Source organism: Crocodylus porosus, unplaced genomic scaffold, assembly GCF_001723895.1.
Source record: "Crocodylus porosus isolate Cpor-Errol unplaced genomic scaffold, CroPor_comp1, whole genome shotgun sequence".
Classification (NCBI taxonomy): Eukaryota; Metazoa; Chordata; order Crocodylia; family Crocodylidae; genus Crocodylus; species Crocodylus porosus.
The window spans coordinates 9,448,850-9,462,016 of record NW_017728931.1 but is presented as its reverse complement, the minus strand read 5'-3'; the positions used below and the strand labels follow the sequence as shown (position 1 = coordinate 9,462,016).

The window sequence follows — 13,167 nt, the reverse complement described above, 5'->3', positions numbered from 1 at the left end:
GCAGCAGGGCAGGCCCTACGAGGAGAGGCTATGGGAGGATCTAGTGGCCTGTTACAAACTAGTCAGAGGGGACCAGCAGGCATTGGGGGAGTCCCTGTTCCCCCAAGCACAAGGCTATAGAACAATTTCTATGAGGTGCTGGTATTGCATTTCTAAATATAAATTTGGGAGGAATATAGTCAATGTTTTGGGAGTTCGGACTTTCAACTAACAACTATAGCCTTGTGCCCTCATTCTCTTCTATGGGCTGAGGCTCCCAGTGAAACCACACCACAGAGAATGAGATCACACAACTGCGGACTCCCATGATATACTGCTGTGCCTCAGAGGAAAAGTATGGTTAGGGAGCCAGCCTCACAGAGCAGAACAATGACATTAAGTGTGTGCAGTACACAACCCTGGAGGCACTATAGTTCCACTGCCAAATCAGTCTTTTGACTAAGTCACTTTTCATTAGAAAGTCTAAATTTATTCAGGGGGGAGGTCAGGATAAGCTCCTCCCTCCAGAACATCTTTTTTTTTGCCAGGCTGGTGCTAGTATGAAGCCATATAATGGTCATTTAGTCATGTAATGAAAATGAACAGCAACTCCATTGTGATCTCCTAAAAAATTATGGTACTATTGACAAGAGTTCTGTTATGCACCTGGACATAGGCAATCTGGCATAGTGGTTAGACACCCAAAGCACAGGTCCAGTCTAGGTTGGTTCTCAGGGATCTGGGTAGGGTCTGGTGTCAGAACTGGATTAGGAAGCTGTAACCAAAGCCAGGACAGGACAGGGTCTGAAACCAAAGCTGCAGACAGAGTAAACCAAGGTTTAACTGGGGTCAGAAACCAACAGTCAGAGTTGAAGGCTGAGCCTGAATCAAGAGCAGAGAACTGGAATCAGGAAACACCAAGCAGCACTGGCTCATCCTATCCTGTGGCGCAGGGGGCCCTGCAGACAAGAGGCCGTGTCCCACTTGCCCCCCTGCTGCCTGCATCATGCTGGTAAGTGTAAGCAGGCAGCTGGTAAACCTGGAAGGGGGTACGCAATAAGGAAAAGTTTGGAAGCCTCTACCCTAGGGTAAGTGTCCCAGTGCAGTTACTGACCCTAGTCAATGTCACTTAGCTTATTGTAAAATGACAGGATCACATCACAAAGATGGTGCCTGGAGGCCACTAATGGTTTGCTCTTGGGTGCACAGGGAAGCCAGCTCTGATGGAAGCCAACCCAAAGGGTCACACACCAAAAAAACCCAAAACCCACAAAGATAAAATCCCCTGGAGTTCAACACCATGCACAACCCACACAAGAACACAAGGGAACCAGGAAATCAAAATGATAAATCTAAGTGTCAGACTGGGGGCATCATTTTCATGAACATTGGTGGCATGTGGCAGATCGGGGGGGGGGACGGACAGCAGAGTAGCAGATAGGGCGGGGAGCAGAAAGCAGGGCATCAGATCAGATGGTGGAAGGAGATTGGAATGGCAGTTAGGGAGGGCGCAGGGTTTAATTGGTAGCCTGCCAAAAAGATTGACTCCCACGGACACAGGGATTCTGAGGTGTCCCACATCCCATGACACGCCACATCAGTCATGTCTCAGACAAAATGTATGATCTGTATCAGCCCAAGCCTTGCGATTGTAGCAGTACAGAAGCAATCCCCTAGTCACCTTGGGTTAAATTCCTCCAATGCTGAGGCCTAGATACCACATAAGCCTTTCAAAATAAGTCTTAAATTGGATATAAGCAATGTTTGAGCCTTATTTATACATCTGAAGTAAAATACCGCAAGACCATGAATGCTATGGTTTCCACAAAGAAGCCCTTCATCCTCATTGTGCCATACCCTCCAATTAGAATGAACTTCTCCCCTGACGGTAGGGAGTCCAAGTCTTTCTCTGTTTCCCAGGCAATGTACCTCTGCCAGTTAGTCTGCTTGGCTTCAGGTGGCACCATGGGGAAGCATCTGCCTTGTGTCTTTCTGTGGGTTCTGTCCCAGGATCCTCAGATCATGTAGCAGCTATCAACCCCAGCCCTACTACCCTCCTGGTCTGCTTTTCCCAGGGCTGTTTCCCATTTTCTCCCATGTCAACCCAGCCCCACCCAAGATCCATTTCTAGTTCTCTCTCTTTACAGCTCTACAGATGGTCTTCACCCAGGCCTTGGTAAGGGGACAGCTGTGCAAACTAGCTGCTGTTCTCTCCCAGGTATATCCCTTCTCACTAGGGAATGGACCCACCTTCCATTCCTTGATTTGCCCTTCCCTGCAGGACTTGGTGCATTAAGAAAGCCTGATTTCATCTGAGGTGTAGCTCACATTCTGGGGAAACAGGACATGCCTCCGAAAACCATGTGTGAATGGGAAGCCCAACCAGTTGCAAGGCAGTTGCAAGGCACCTGAATCACATAACATGTTTCCAGCCAGCACAAGTCCATCTTATCCAAGAGTCAGTATTCCCAGAATGGCAGGAGAGCTCAGCATCAGTACATTTTAACTCTCTGCCCTCTCTCTTGAGACTGCCAATCAAGCAGCCAGTTAGTGTCAATTTACAATGAGTATGAGATAAGGAACTGCACTAATGCCAACAGCTCATTCCTCATAGTCTTCTTACCGACCTGGGTATGAATTGCAATTGGTCATGACAAAGTGAAAGGCTCCATATCCTGTTAGCCATCCAGCCCTGCCACTCAGCCATCCAGCCTTGCCGCTGCCCCAAACTGCCATTAATCTTAAACTTGTAACACCTATACCAATATCCTCCCTTCAAATTATCCTCATCTTCAAATTATCCTCCCTGTAGCTTGCAGCACAAATAAAATGGAGTTGTATAAACCTTTTACAAAGCCTCAGCTTGCCCAGGAAAAGCTACCCAGACAATGGGGTGAGTGGGATTTTGCCAGACTGATTCAACCTTCAGCTTGCTGCCAATTTACCAGAAGTCAGTTTTTGGTAACACATTATTTTGAAGATGCAGGTTTCCAATCTTGCATTCTGGCTTTGTGCCTGTTGTAAATATCCACTCTTAAATAGATAACACAAGGCACAGAAACAGCGAGATAGGGGATAAAGAGAGAAAGACCATGCCTGGCTGGCTGCAAGTCATTGAACATTTACAGATAGGGAACAGTTTATTTCAAGGAGAAACATTTCCCCCAAATTTTCCCTTACCCATCAATTATCACCCATTTGGCCTGAGCTGCTGACAACAAAGAAACTCCAAAATCATCACCCAGTTACTTTTCGGATGAAGGCATCACACAGATAACTGCTTGCTCCAATCCAGAGTAACACTGTATGGCTTTCTGCCTTTCAGAAAAGAACCCAGATGCCAACAGTGGTTGAATTAAGACTGTGGTCTCCCCTGAAATGGTGGCTGGAAGGTGGCAATCTTCCCATAAGAATTTCAGCAGCAACTAAACTACTAACAAGGCTATTGTTTGCATCACACAAAAGGAGGCACCTGGAGAGCAGGTGAGCTGCACAGGAGCTTTCATTTCTTACCCAGAACTTGACAAGGAAGAAGGCATTGGCTGGCCCCCTTTCAAAGAGCTCCTTCAGCCCCCCTTTCTTCTCGGGGAACTTGTCATAGATCTGCCGGATGTCCACTGCTTCGAGGTAGGGGTCATTGTAGCTGGGGCTGGACTGTCCGATGTGCACAAACAGGTGCTTGTTATACTGCAGAGAGAAAAGAGTGAGCAGTCTTGGTGCCACAGGATGACCCGCAGTACAGGTTTATCAAACAAGGACCTTTGTGGTAGAAAAGATGGGCCCACAACCTCTCAGCTGGGTCCCTTTAAACACAGATCACAGGGGTCATGGAGTCACACCAGGGAGCCCCCTGTGTGAAGGGCACAAAGATCACAAAGACAGCTAACATGACAGCGGTATGTACAATTCATAGAAAGGAAATCTCTTAGGAAAGTAGCAGATGATGCAGGAAGTGGCATTAGTGACTTCAGATTGTTTCCCCCACCTTTTTAAATTATTGTTCTAGTATTATGCTAAGAGATATTGTACAACTTTCTTTCAGAAGAGATGTAAAACTGGTGCCTGACTGCTTGAGACCACCAAAGACCCTAAAGTACTTTTCACAAGGGTGGAGGTATTAACACTGGCATCCCAGTAAAAAGCAGCTCAGGCAACTATCTCCAGGCTACTAGGAGTACCCCCGTGCCCTGTGCCTTTGATGATGCAGAATTCTTTTTCACTGAACTGGTGTGCCGTACTGTTGTGCATGGCCCAAAAGGCAGAGACGCATGCAAAGAATGACTGACACCAAGGCACATAGCCAATAAGCTCTGAGGCCTCCTAGCAGATAAACCACAGCTTCAAGTCACAGACCACAGTGCTGTCCTGGCAAACCAGGTGACCACTCTGACTCAGCTTTTACATCTGAGAAATCCAGCTAGCTGCAATGCCCCTCACTCACACATGCTTTCCTTTATAGATGCAGATTGCACAGGGCTTTCCAAAGTGAGGTAAGTAACATTAGCCTCATTTTACAGGTAGCATAATCAAAGCACAATGGACCAGCTTCAACCGTAATGGGCCAGAACTCTGAGGGATATGGTGTGGCTCCCCAGGGCCTTTCCATCTTCCCAATCCTGTGGGTAATCAGCAGCCTATTTTGTCTCTTGCCAAATTACTGCAAGAGCTGCACGCACTAGCTGAAATGGCCCCACAAAGGCTCTTCCACCATTGCATGATTACGTGTGCCATGCACTCAGGTCACAACCCCTCCTACCCTGGTACACATCAAGAATGCTCACAACACCAGGCAAAAGCAGCCAGGGGCAAAAAGTGAAAATCAGTGATTCTCAGCCAAGGTACCATGGCACTTTGGGGTGCTTTAAGATTCTTTCAAGGGTGGTGTAGGGTGCCACACAATGTTAGCATTATTGGGTATACAAACATGATTCACAAGATAAACCCAGAGATTTCAAATATGAATCCATAGTGTTAAAAACATTCTGACCTGGTGTTGCCTTTTAGAAGCCATGCCTGGGAAATTTAGGAGGTAGTAAAAACCAAACCAGTGGTTCTCAACCTTGTTAGACTGAAGGCACCCCTCACTGGACTTAAGGGACCCCTTGGAAAATGCCTGCTCTTAGTTTTTCACTCATTTTTGACAGAAAAATAATAGAGCAATTCTTCTGTTACAAGGAACTCCAAAAGTCTGCAAGGAAATATGGAACAGTGCAGGAAACCAGGCATTTCAGTACACAGTTAAATGGTTCTCTGCATGCTGAATAGAACATTAAGCGCAAACAAAAGATACCCAGAGACCAAAAAAGCCAAGTGCAGGGAGAGTGTGGCTTGTATCATACTGTGTCTTGGTCTTGTTGTTGTTCCAAGAATGCAGAAAATTCTAACATCCACAGTTTGGAGCTGGCAACCCTTCGTCCTTGCCACGGTGGAGCTGATGGTGACGGTGAGAGTCCAGCAGGAGACTCAAACACTGAAAGTCCAGGAATGATAACACGTTAGTAACACCTTGGCATTTAAGCAGCTTTCCCCATCATCTGCGGCTAGCCAATGATAGTCTTTTTTGGACTTCAGTCCTCATGTAAAAAGATCTTATCACAGACCCATCATCCTGTTCCACCCCAATCAGCTTCCCAATAGTTTCTGCCTAAGGGATTATGCCCAGAGGTGCTGCTAAGGAATGAATCAATTTTCTATAGAGATTAATGAAAAGATTCCCACTGGGCACATCTACACATGTCCATATGGCAGCGTTGTTACTGTGCCATACTTTACTACTTCATTTTAGTACTTCTTTTTGGAAGTACTAAAGCATGGTGCAGTAGCAGCCCATACTGCGCTGTACACTGGGCACATGATTATTTTTAGCCACTACTTCACTGTAGCGGCATGCTATAATAAGGAAGTGTGCCACTATGGTGAAGTGGCTGCTGGTCACATGTAGATGCATGTCAGTGTGTCACTACGGCGATGTAGCGTCACATGTACACGCTCCCACTGATTTCAAATGGGATCTGGATATGGACTTTCTGTGAACAGTAAACTGAGCAGAGGAGGAGCATCTTCATTAAACCCTCCTAATGAGGAAATGGTGCAACTGGGCAAAAAAGCCACTTTCTGCTCTACCCCACTAGGGTAGACTAGAAGTGCAATCCTTCATTATGGAGAAGACAGGGAGATCTAGGAGAATGGATGCAATGCTAGGACTTCAGATGTAATGGGTTTTCAAGCTGATCCAAACAAATCCTTTTCAGACTTCTCTTCTCAAGAAAATGGGGGAAAAAAACAAAACCAAAAAACTCCACAAAAACAGGTATTTGTTACTGGTCAAATGAAATTTTTTCTTTAGACCTCTTTCTCTCTGTCTTTAGTCCCTTGAGGGTCAATAGCCACCTTAACTAAAGCTTTTCATCTCCTCCTTTCTTACTCAATCTCCTTCCATCTTGTCTTTCCAATTTTTATGTTATCCTCCCATTGTTGCCCTGGTGTGCCTTGAGGTCTGATACCCTTCTCACCTCCTTTAGCCTTAAATTAAACATTTTGCTTTTGGTTTAAGCTTTCTTTTTTTAATCCTTCTCAAAGTGTTGGCAACTGTTAGAAATGAAAACCACATTTTAAAACAAAAATTGAAACATTTTGTTTGGAAACTGTTCAAATAAAATATTCTGACTTTTTGGATTTCTTTATGGCCCAAACTATTTGTTGAGTTTGATGAAGGTTTTGGTTGTCAAAAAACTCACTCAGTTCCAATTACGAGCTTATTACTGTCTCTATCACTGCTTCACGATGTTGCATTAACATTCTTTGCTTCAGCTAATGGGAATGGAGTATCCCAGTCCCTTGGGTGGCTTTAAAAAACTCAACCTAATTTCCCAATAACTCTATCTGTGGGCAGGGATGTTCTCTGTCGTTTTGTTTCTCAGAGTTGCTGCAACCTGTTTTGTAGGAAACATACGCACCAGGCTCTCATGGAAACTTTTGTTCTTCCTTGTTTGTTTTTCCCTTCATCTCAAATGGTATAATACAGACCAAAGTGAAGAGTGCTTTTAGTTTGTCAAAGACATAGCCATGGAACCCAACAAAACTTACAAGGACAGATATATAAGAGCAGATTCAAATGAATATGTGGAGTTGTGAGGTGACACACGTGGTTGCCTTTACTGACTAAATGGTTCTTCTAATTTTTATCATTTCTCAGATCCTTGTGGTAAACTAGATCTTGCTTGTTTTAGCTGGAGGGAATATAGCACTCGACAGCGACAGCAAGAGAATTTTGATTTTCCCTCCTAGAGACAGGATGTGCATGTGCTGTACAAGGAATTGCCTCTTTCCATTTACCTGGTAATGGGAGTGGAGGTTGAACAGCGTAGGTTTGCTGAGAAAACGGCTTCACGCTGCAGGAATGATAAATGAGTGTTAATAAAAACAGGAAAATCAAAGCACTTCATTTAGTTTCGAGCAAGTTAAGTGAATGGCCCAAACTCGGGGGTCTATAGGTGGAAGAGGTTTTAAGGATGTACCTACACATGACGCAAGGAGGTATCAGGCAGCAGAGGGACCTCAGTAGGATATCTGTACCAATGAGACTCACCCATGGGGCACCCTTCAAGCTCACCTCAAAAATATTATGTCTGAAGATCAGAGGACTCTAGCTTGCTTGTTATAAAGACTCCCTCAAGGTTCAAGCCCTTTTTTTATACTACCTCATATCCACAAACATGTGTGCCAATGCGTAGCATGTGAGTAAAGTCAGCAAAACGACCTTCTCTGTGTTGTACTCCCCAGAACCCCTGTCAGATGGTATATGCTTTATGCACCTCTCTGTAGGGACAGATTTTCTGAAACCCTCAAAAGTCTCAACAGGACTAGGGGTTTCAAGATCGTTCGGGTGATATCCTCAGGCTCCCTCAGCCTGGCTCACATCTAGGAATTGAAGTACAAGGACATCTATGGGGGTATAAAACTGAGAAGCCAAGAGTAGGCATAAGCTGAAGAAAAAAGGGAGGCTTATTTAAATGTATACCTACTTACAACTGCTTATTTGTGCCTTTACTAGCTACATTCTCACAACTGCTCACTGTAGGCCTAATCAGGCCCAGTGTGAAGCCCTGTTTCCAGGAATAAATAGGGTGCACGTGAAATTTCTGAGTTTGTGTGTAGAAGCTGGGTGTAAGCTGCACATTGATTAGAAGCAGGGAGTATCTGCCTTTCTGAGAACCAGCACCTTAAGACTTCTTTAACCTTGAGTAATAGAAGGTATTTCCCAGACTAGGGGAAGCATCCATCCCGCCACTGGAAGCAACTGTGTAAATGCTCAAGTATGGGAGTACTCACTCTTGAGAGGGTCCAGCTTGGCCAGGCAAAGCTCCTTGCCAAAACTGCAAAACCAAAGTACAGACAGTCACCAACCTGAGGCTACAGAAAACTAGTGTTTATGATGGTCCTGTACATCTACGTTTGTAGGGCAGTTCTATGGGTTTGCTGCTGTTAGAGGCAAATGATGACAGACCACAAATCTGTAAGGATGGCCAAGGAAGCCTGTATCCTCCTGCAGTGGTTCTGATCGGTCTTGGAAGAGCTAAACCAGAAAGGGCAAATAATTAAAGCCAGCATTTTGAAAAGCGACCACTAGAAATGAATGCCTCCATTTTCAGTCTGAAATTCAGCTCAGGACGGACACCTGAAACCAGAGGTTCCCATAAAAATCAGCGACCACTATGGAAAACTAGGCAAAACATAACCAGCCTGTGGGGCAGATGAGCACCAGGAGGTGCCTTGCCTTACAGGGATGGCTCCATGCCCATCTCTGGCTCTCCTACCACAGTAGAGTCAGGAAAAGAAAAACAGTAAGACAGAGTGGGGGTCTAGGTGAAGGCTCACGGTGCACAAGCAGCAGCCTTGTGGGTTGGGGAAAGGGTGGCAGAAGCAACTGGGAAGGTGAGAGGGTAAGGTGGCGAGGCATACAGTTGTGAACAGTGTGCAGTTCAGACACTCTGCTTCCTCTTTATCTATAAAGGTCAATTCCTGATCCCTACAGGGCTGCAGTATAAGTGGCAGCACAAAAAAAGAAAAAGAAATAGTAGGTAGAAGTCATGACATTCAAGTGACTGATCTAGTGGCTTTAGATCAGGAGTGGGCAATTATTTCAGCTGGAGGGCCAATTAATGAGTTTTATTAAGCTGTCAAGGGCTGCATGGGTAGCCCCACCCCCTGGCAGTTGCCCCACCCCTTGTTACCATCTTGGGAATGGAAGTCCCACCCCTCACCCCTGACCTTTGCCACCATAAGTCCTTTCCTTTACCCCTTTACTTATTTTGGGAGGAAAGTTGGCAGCTTAGAACCAGAAAAAACCAAATCATACACTAAAAGTCAAACACCTACTATAACATATTTTAATTTTATTACAAAAAAATTTTTGTCATGATTTGTGTTTGCGTATTGTATATAAAGGTGATTGCATAATAACTCAAAAATAAATTCTTATTTCTGTATATTGTGGAGGGAGGGTGTGCATGTGGTGTGTGTGATATGTGTGGCATGGGTGTGTATGGTGGGGTGTGGGTGTGGGGGGGGTTGTGACAGGGTATGGCTGTGTGGGGGCATAAGGTATGTTGGAGGGTTGTATATGTGTGGGGGGTTATGGGAGCAGGGTGTGGATATGTGGGAGGTTTTGGCGGAGGGGGATTCCTTCCATCCACTCCCCCATGGCAGAGCAGCAGGCAGGGCATAGGCACACGGCAGGGCACAGCTCTGCCCAGCACTGCATATCATAGTGAGGGGTGCAGCCTCCATGCAGCTGCCTGTATTGCCAGTGCTCCCTGTCACTCACGCGCAGCCCCTGTTCTTGCACAGCAAGGAGGGAAGCCTCGTGCACTGGAGCCAGGTGCCTTCCCTGCTGGGGCTCCGCAGCACCAAAGAGAAGCCTCAGGTACTGGAGCCCACTGCCTTCCCTGCCCCATAGGGAAAGGTGCCTGGGGCTTCTCTGCGCTGCAGTGAAGTTCCTGTGAGGAAGGCAGCTAGCTCCAGAGCCTGAAGCTGCTCTCTGGTGCTGTGCAGCCCCAGCAGGGAAGGCACCTGGCTCCAGCTCACGGGGCTGCCCTCCCTGCTGTGCAAGTACAGGGGGTGCATGTGAGTGGCAGGGAGCACCAGCGATACAGGCAGCCACGGGGAGGCTGCACCTCTCACGGTGATGTGCAGTGCTGGCTGGAACCACACCCCACTGGGTGCCTGTGCTCTGAGCACACCTCCCGCTGCTGCTGCTACCACCTGCCGGGGCTGTGCACCATGGGGGAAGTGTGTGGGGGGGTCCCCACACCCGCCCACCCTCTCTTACACCCACACACTGCCCACCCGAGCTCCGTGCTGCAGCTGCCCCCTTGTCACCCTGGGCACAGGCTCCATGTTACCACCAGCCCCAGCCCCACGCTCCTCTTTCTCACCCAGCTGCAGCCCCACCCCTGTTGCTTCCCTACTTGCTCCTCGGAGCCAGCAGGAGACCAGAGAAGCAGAGGAGGTCCTAGGGGCTGCAGCAGCAGCAGCCCTGCATAAAAGCTGAAAGCTGGCTGGCTGGGCCCTTCCACTCATGAGGGTGTGAGCAAGGCAACAAGGTACGTTTTGGGGGCTGCATGTACACATGGGCACCTCACACCCACCCTTGTGGGCAGAAGGGCTGGGTGGGGCACAATGTGTTGGGAGGCCCTATGGGACAGATGAAAGTGCTTGGTGGGCCGAGTCTGGCCCACAGACAGTATTTTGCCCACCCCTGCTTTACATCATGCCTGCTCACTGCTTTATATCCAACCTTCTTCACCCTCCTAGCACACTCCTAAACCACAGTGCATAGACCTTCATGGTGCACCTGTCCCAAAGGACCTCTTCAGGATCCCAATGGGACATTCCCCTTTTCAGGACAGACAGAACATTAAGTTTCCATGGGCCTAATTTAAAGATCAGGGCAGTTAATGGGAGTCTTTCTACTGACACCATGGAGCTTTGGGGGACTAATTTAGCCTTCTATATTAGGTCATCTGTTACTGTCATACCCACGGACTTGTCAATGTAGATTCTTGAGATGAGGCTGTGAAAGATGAGGAGGGCAGGGATGAATTAAAAGTTCCCCATAAAAGTTCTGTGCCGAAAAAAGGAGTACAGACATCTAAGGAAATTGCTGACAATTAAAAACATGAAGGACCTGAATTCCCTCGTGTCTATCGCAGCATTACACAAAAGCACAGTGTAACTTTCCTAGAGGAACTCATAATGTAAGCCTTCCTGACAGGAGAATCTGGCCCAGCAGGAGGCAGTTACTTAACCAACAGATTTCTGAGATCCATTTTGGTTTTCACCCTGTTTTATCTGTATGGGGCCTTCCTGGGTGCATGTCTTCTGCTTTCCAAACCTCAGCTCTTGCTGGCCCACCAGACCCCATTGCCCTTACTTACACTCACCCCAGAAACAGCAGGGTAGGCTGGTCGTGGGAGGCCAGGCAATGCCATTTTACTGTGGAAGGCAGTTGCGGAGATGATCTGGGCAGATGACATTGTGGCCATACTCTGCATGGCTTTATCTTTAGCTGCCTGATCCTAAATGGAGAAGAGGAGGGAATGAAAGACACAGGATGGTTATAGTGGGCACCCAGCCTTCCCACTGACTTCAAGTAGGGAAACACATGCTCAGCAACTCTAAAAACCGGGTTTAGAACCATTCAACAAGGATCTTCTGAAGCACAAAGCTCTTCTGCATCACTTGAGTTAAGACTGTGACTCAACCTCTGTAATCAGCTCCTGTGATTGCTTGCTCAGAACTTTCCTAGCACTTCCCCTATTGTTCTGAAGCTTTCAGCTCCTGGTCTCAGCTCTGTGGCTGAGATGCTTTTGTTATAGAAAGCCTGATCCAAACCATTTTGATATTTTGAATTACTGGCAAGAAATTGGTAGGTTTTGGGTTTTTTGGGGGGCGGGGGGTGGAGGTTTGTTAAAAAAGAAACCTAGGATTTGACTTACTATTAACACACAAACAGCTCAACACCCCTATCAGAAGACAAGCACCTTCATTCTGGCATTAGGCTATTCTCAGTGAGAATGAGTTGCATTATTATCAGCCATTTCTTCAGGGAGAAGGTGAACAATTATAAAACTCAAGAGAAAGTAAAAAATAAATGAACAACTAAAAATAATCCAATAAATGAGAATCACTAGGTGGAGTGTTCCACAGGTACCATATTTTCACTGGAATATCAGCAGACGTCTAAGATCTCTGTGACATCCATAAAATCCTGTTGGTATCATTCAGAGCATGAAAAGGAAACATTTTAACAGCTGAAATAACTTTAAAGTGTTCCAAAGCTATGCACATTTTCTGCAGAGCCCTATTTAAATGATGGTTTAGGAAAACATTTTAAAGGTAATCTGCAACTTTAAAATAAGATTTGTCTCTTTGCTGCTTCCTCTGGAGATAAAAACCCCTTCAGATTTGCCAGCTGCCATAATGGAAAGTCTTTTCCCTACTCATTTTTTTTTAACAAGGCATCCAAATCCAACCTTCCTTCTTTAAGCAAAAGGATTGAAAACAACAACAAAATAGATAACAGAATACAGAACTTGTGGAATTATGATCCCCACAAACACTTAGGAAATGAAATGGGGCAACTGAGTGGAAGGGATTCTTAATTCAATTATTTCCCTGTTTTTTTAATTATTTTGTTTTTCTTGTTCACATCTCTTCATTCAGACAACTGACTAACAACTAGGAGGAAATACATTTTTGTTAAAATAGACTCCTTTCCCCTTCACCTAATGGCTAGAAAGCCAAGTCTATTTCTCTGAATCTCCAGCAAAAAAAGGGAAGACTAGACTTCATATTCCATGTTATTCCTTATGAAACAAGTACACCAGACAAAACAATAAGAATGAAAAAGCCAACCCCCACTTCATTCCCTTTGCAGGCCTTTTTTTACATTGCAAGGAATGAAAAAGTGCATAATCCACCTTTTTTTTTTCCTTTTTTGCTGGTCACTTTCCTCCCAGACTTTGTCATTATGACAAAGATTCACCAACCAGGACATGGAAACACAAAGTCTGAGAGAGTGTTTTCCCCTCAAGCTTTACCCTATCTTCTCTGAATTCATCTTGAACCTGATGTAAAAGTCTATTTTCCCAGCCCTGTGGTCAGCTGCAGACAACACTCTGGATT

The 13,167-nt window shown here is 45.9% G+C and overlaps 1 protein-coding gene across 1 annotated transcript in view; it reads right to left on the bottom strand.

Annotated features, from left to right (window-relative positions):
- The window catches only part of TEAD4 (TEA domain transcription factor 4), a 63,362-nt gene that overhangs the window by 19,808 nt on the left and 30,387 nt on the right, over positions 1-13,167 (bottom strand). The window contains exons 4-8 of the mRNA XM_019543861.1: positions 11,424-11,558; positions 8,311-8,354; positions 7,315-7,370; positions 5,319-5,449; positions 3,493-3,666 (exon numbers count right to left, since the gene is read on the bottom strand). Of these exons, the coding sequence (XP_019399406.1) occupies positions 3,493-3,666; positions 5,319-5,449; positions 7,315-7,370; positions 8,311-8,354; positions 11,424-11,558 (540 nt within the window). The remainder of the gene's footprint in view (positions 1-3,492; positions 3,667-5,318; positions 5,450-7,314; positions 7,371-8,310; positions 8,355-11,423; positions 11,559-13,167) is intronic.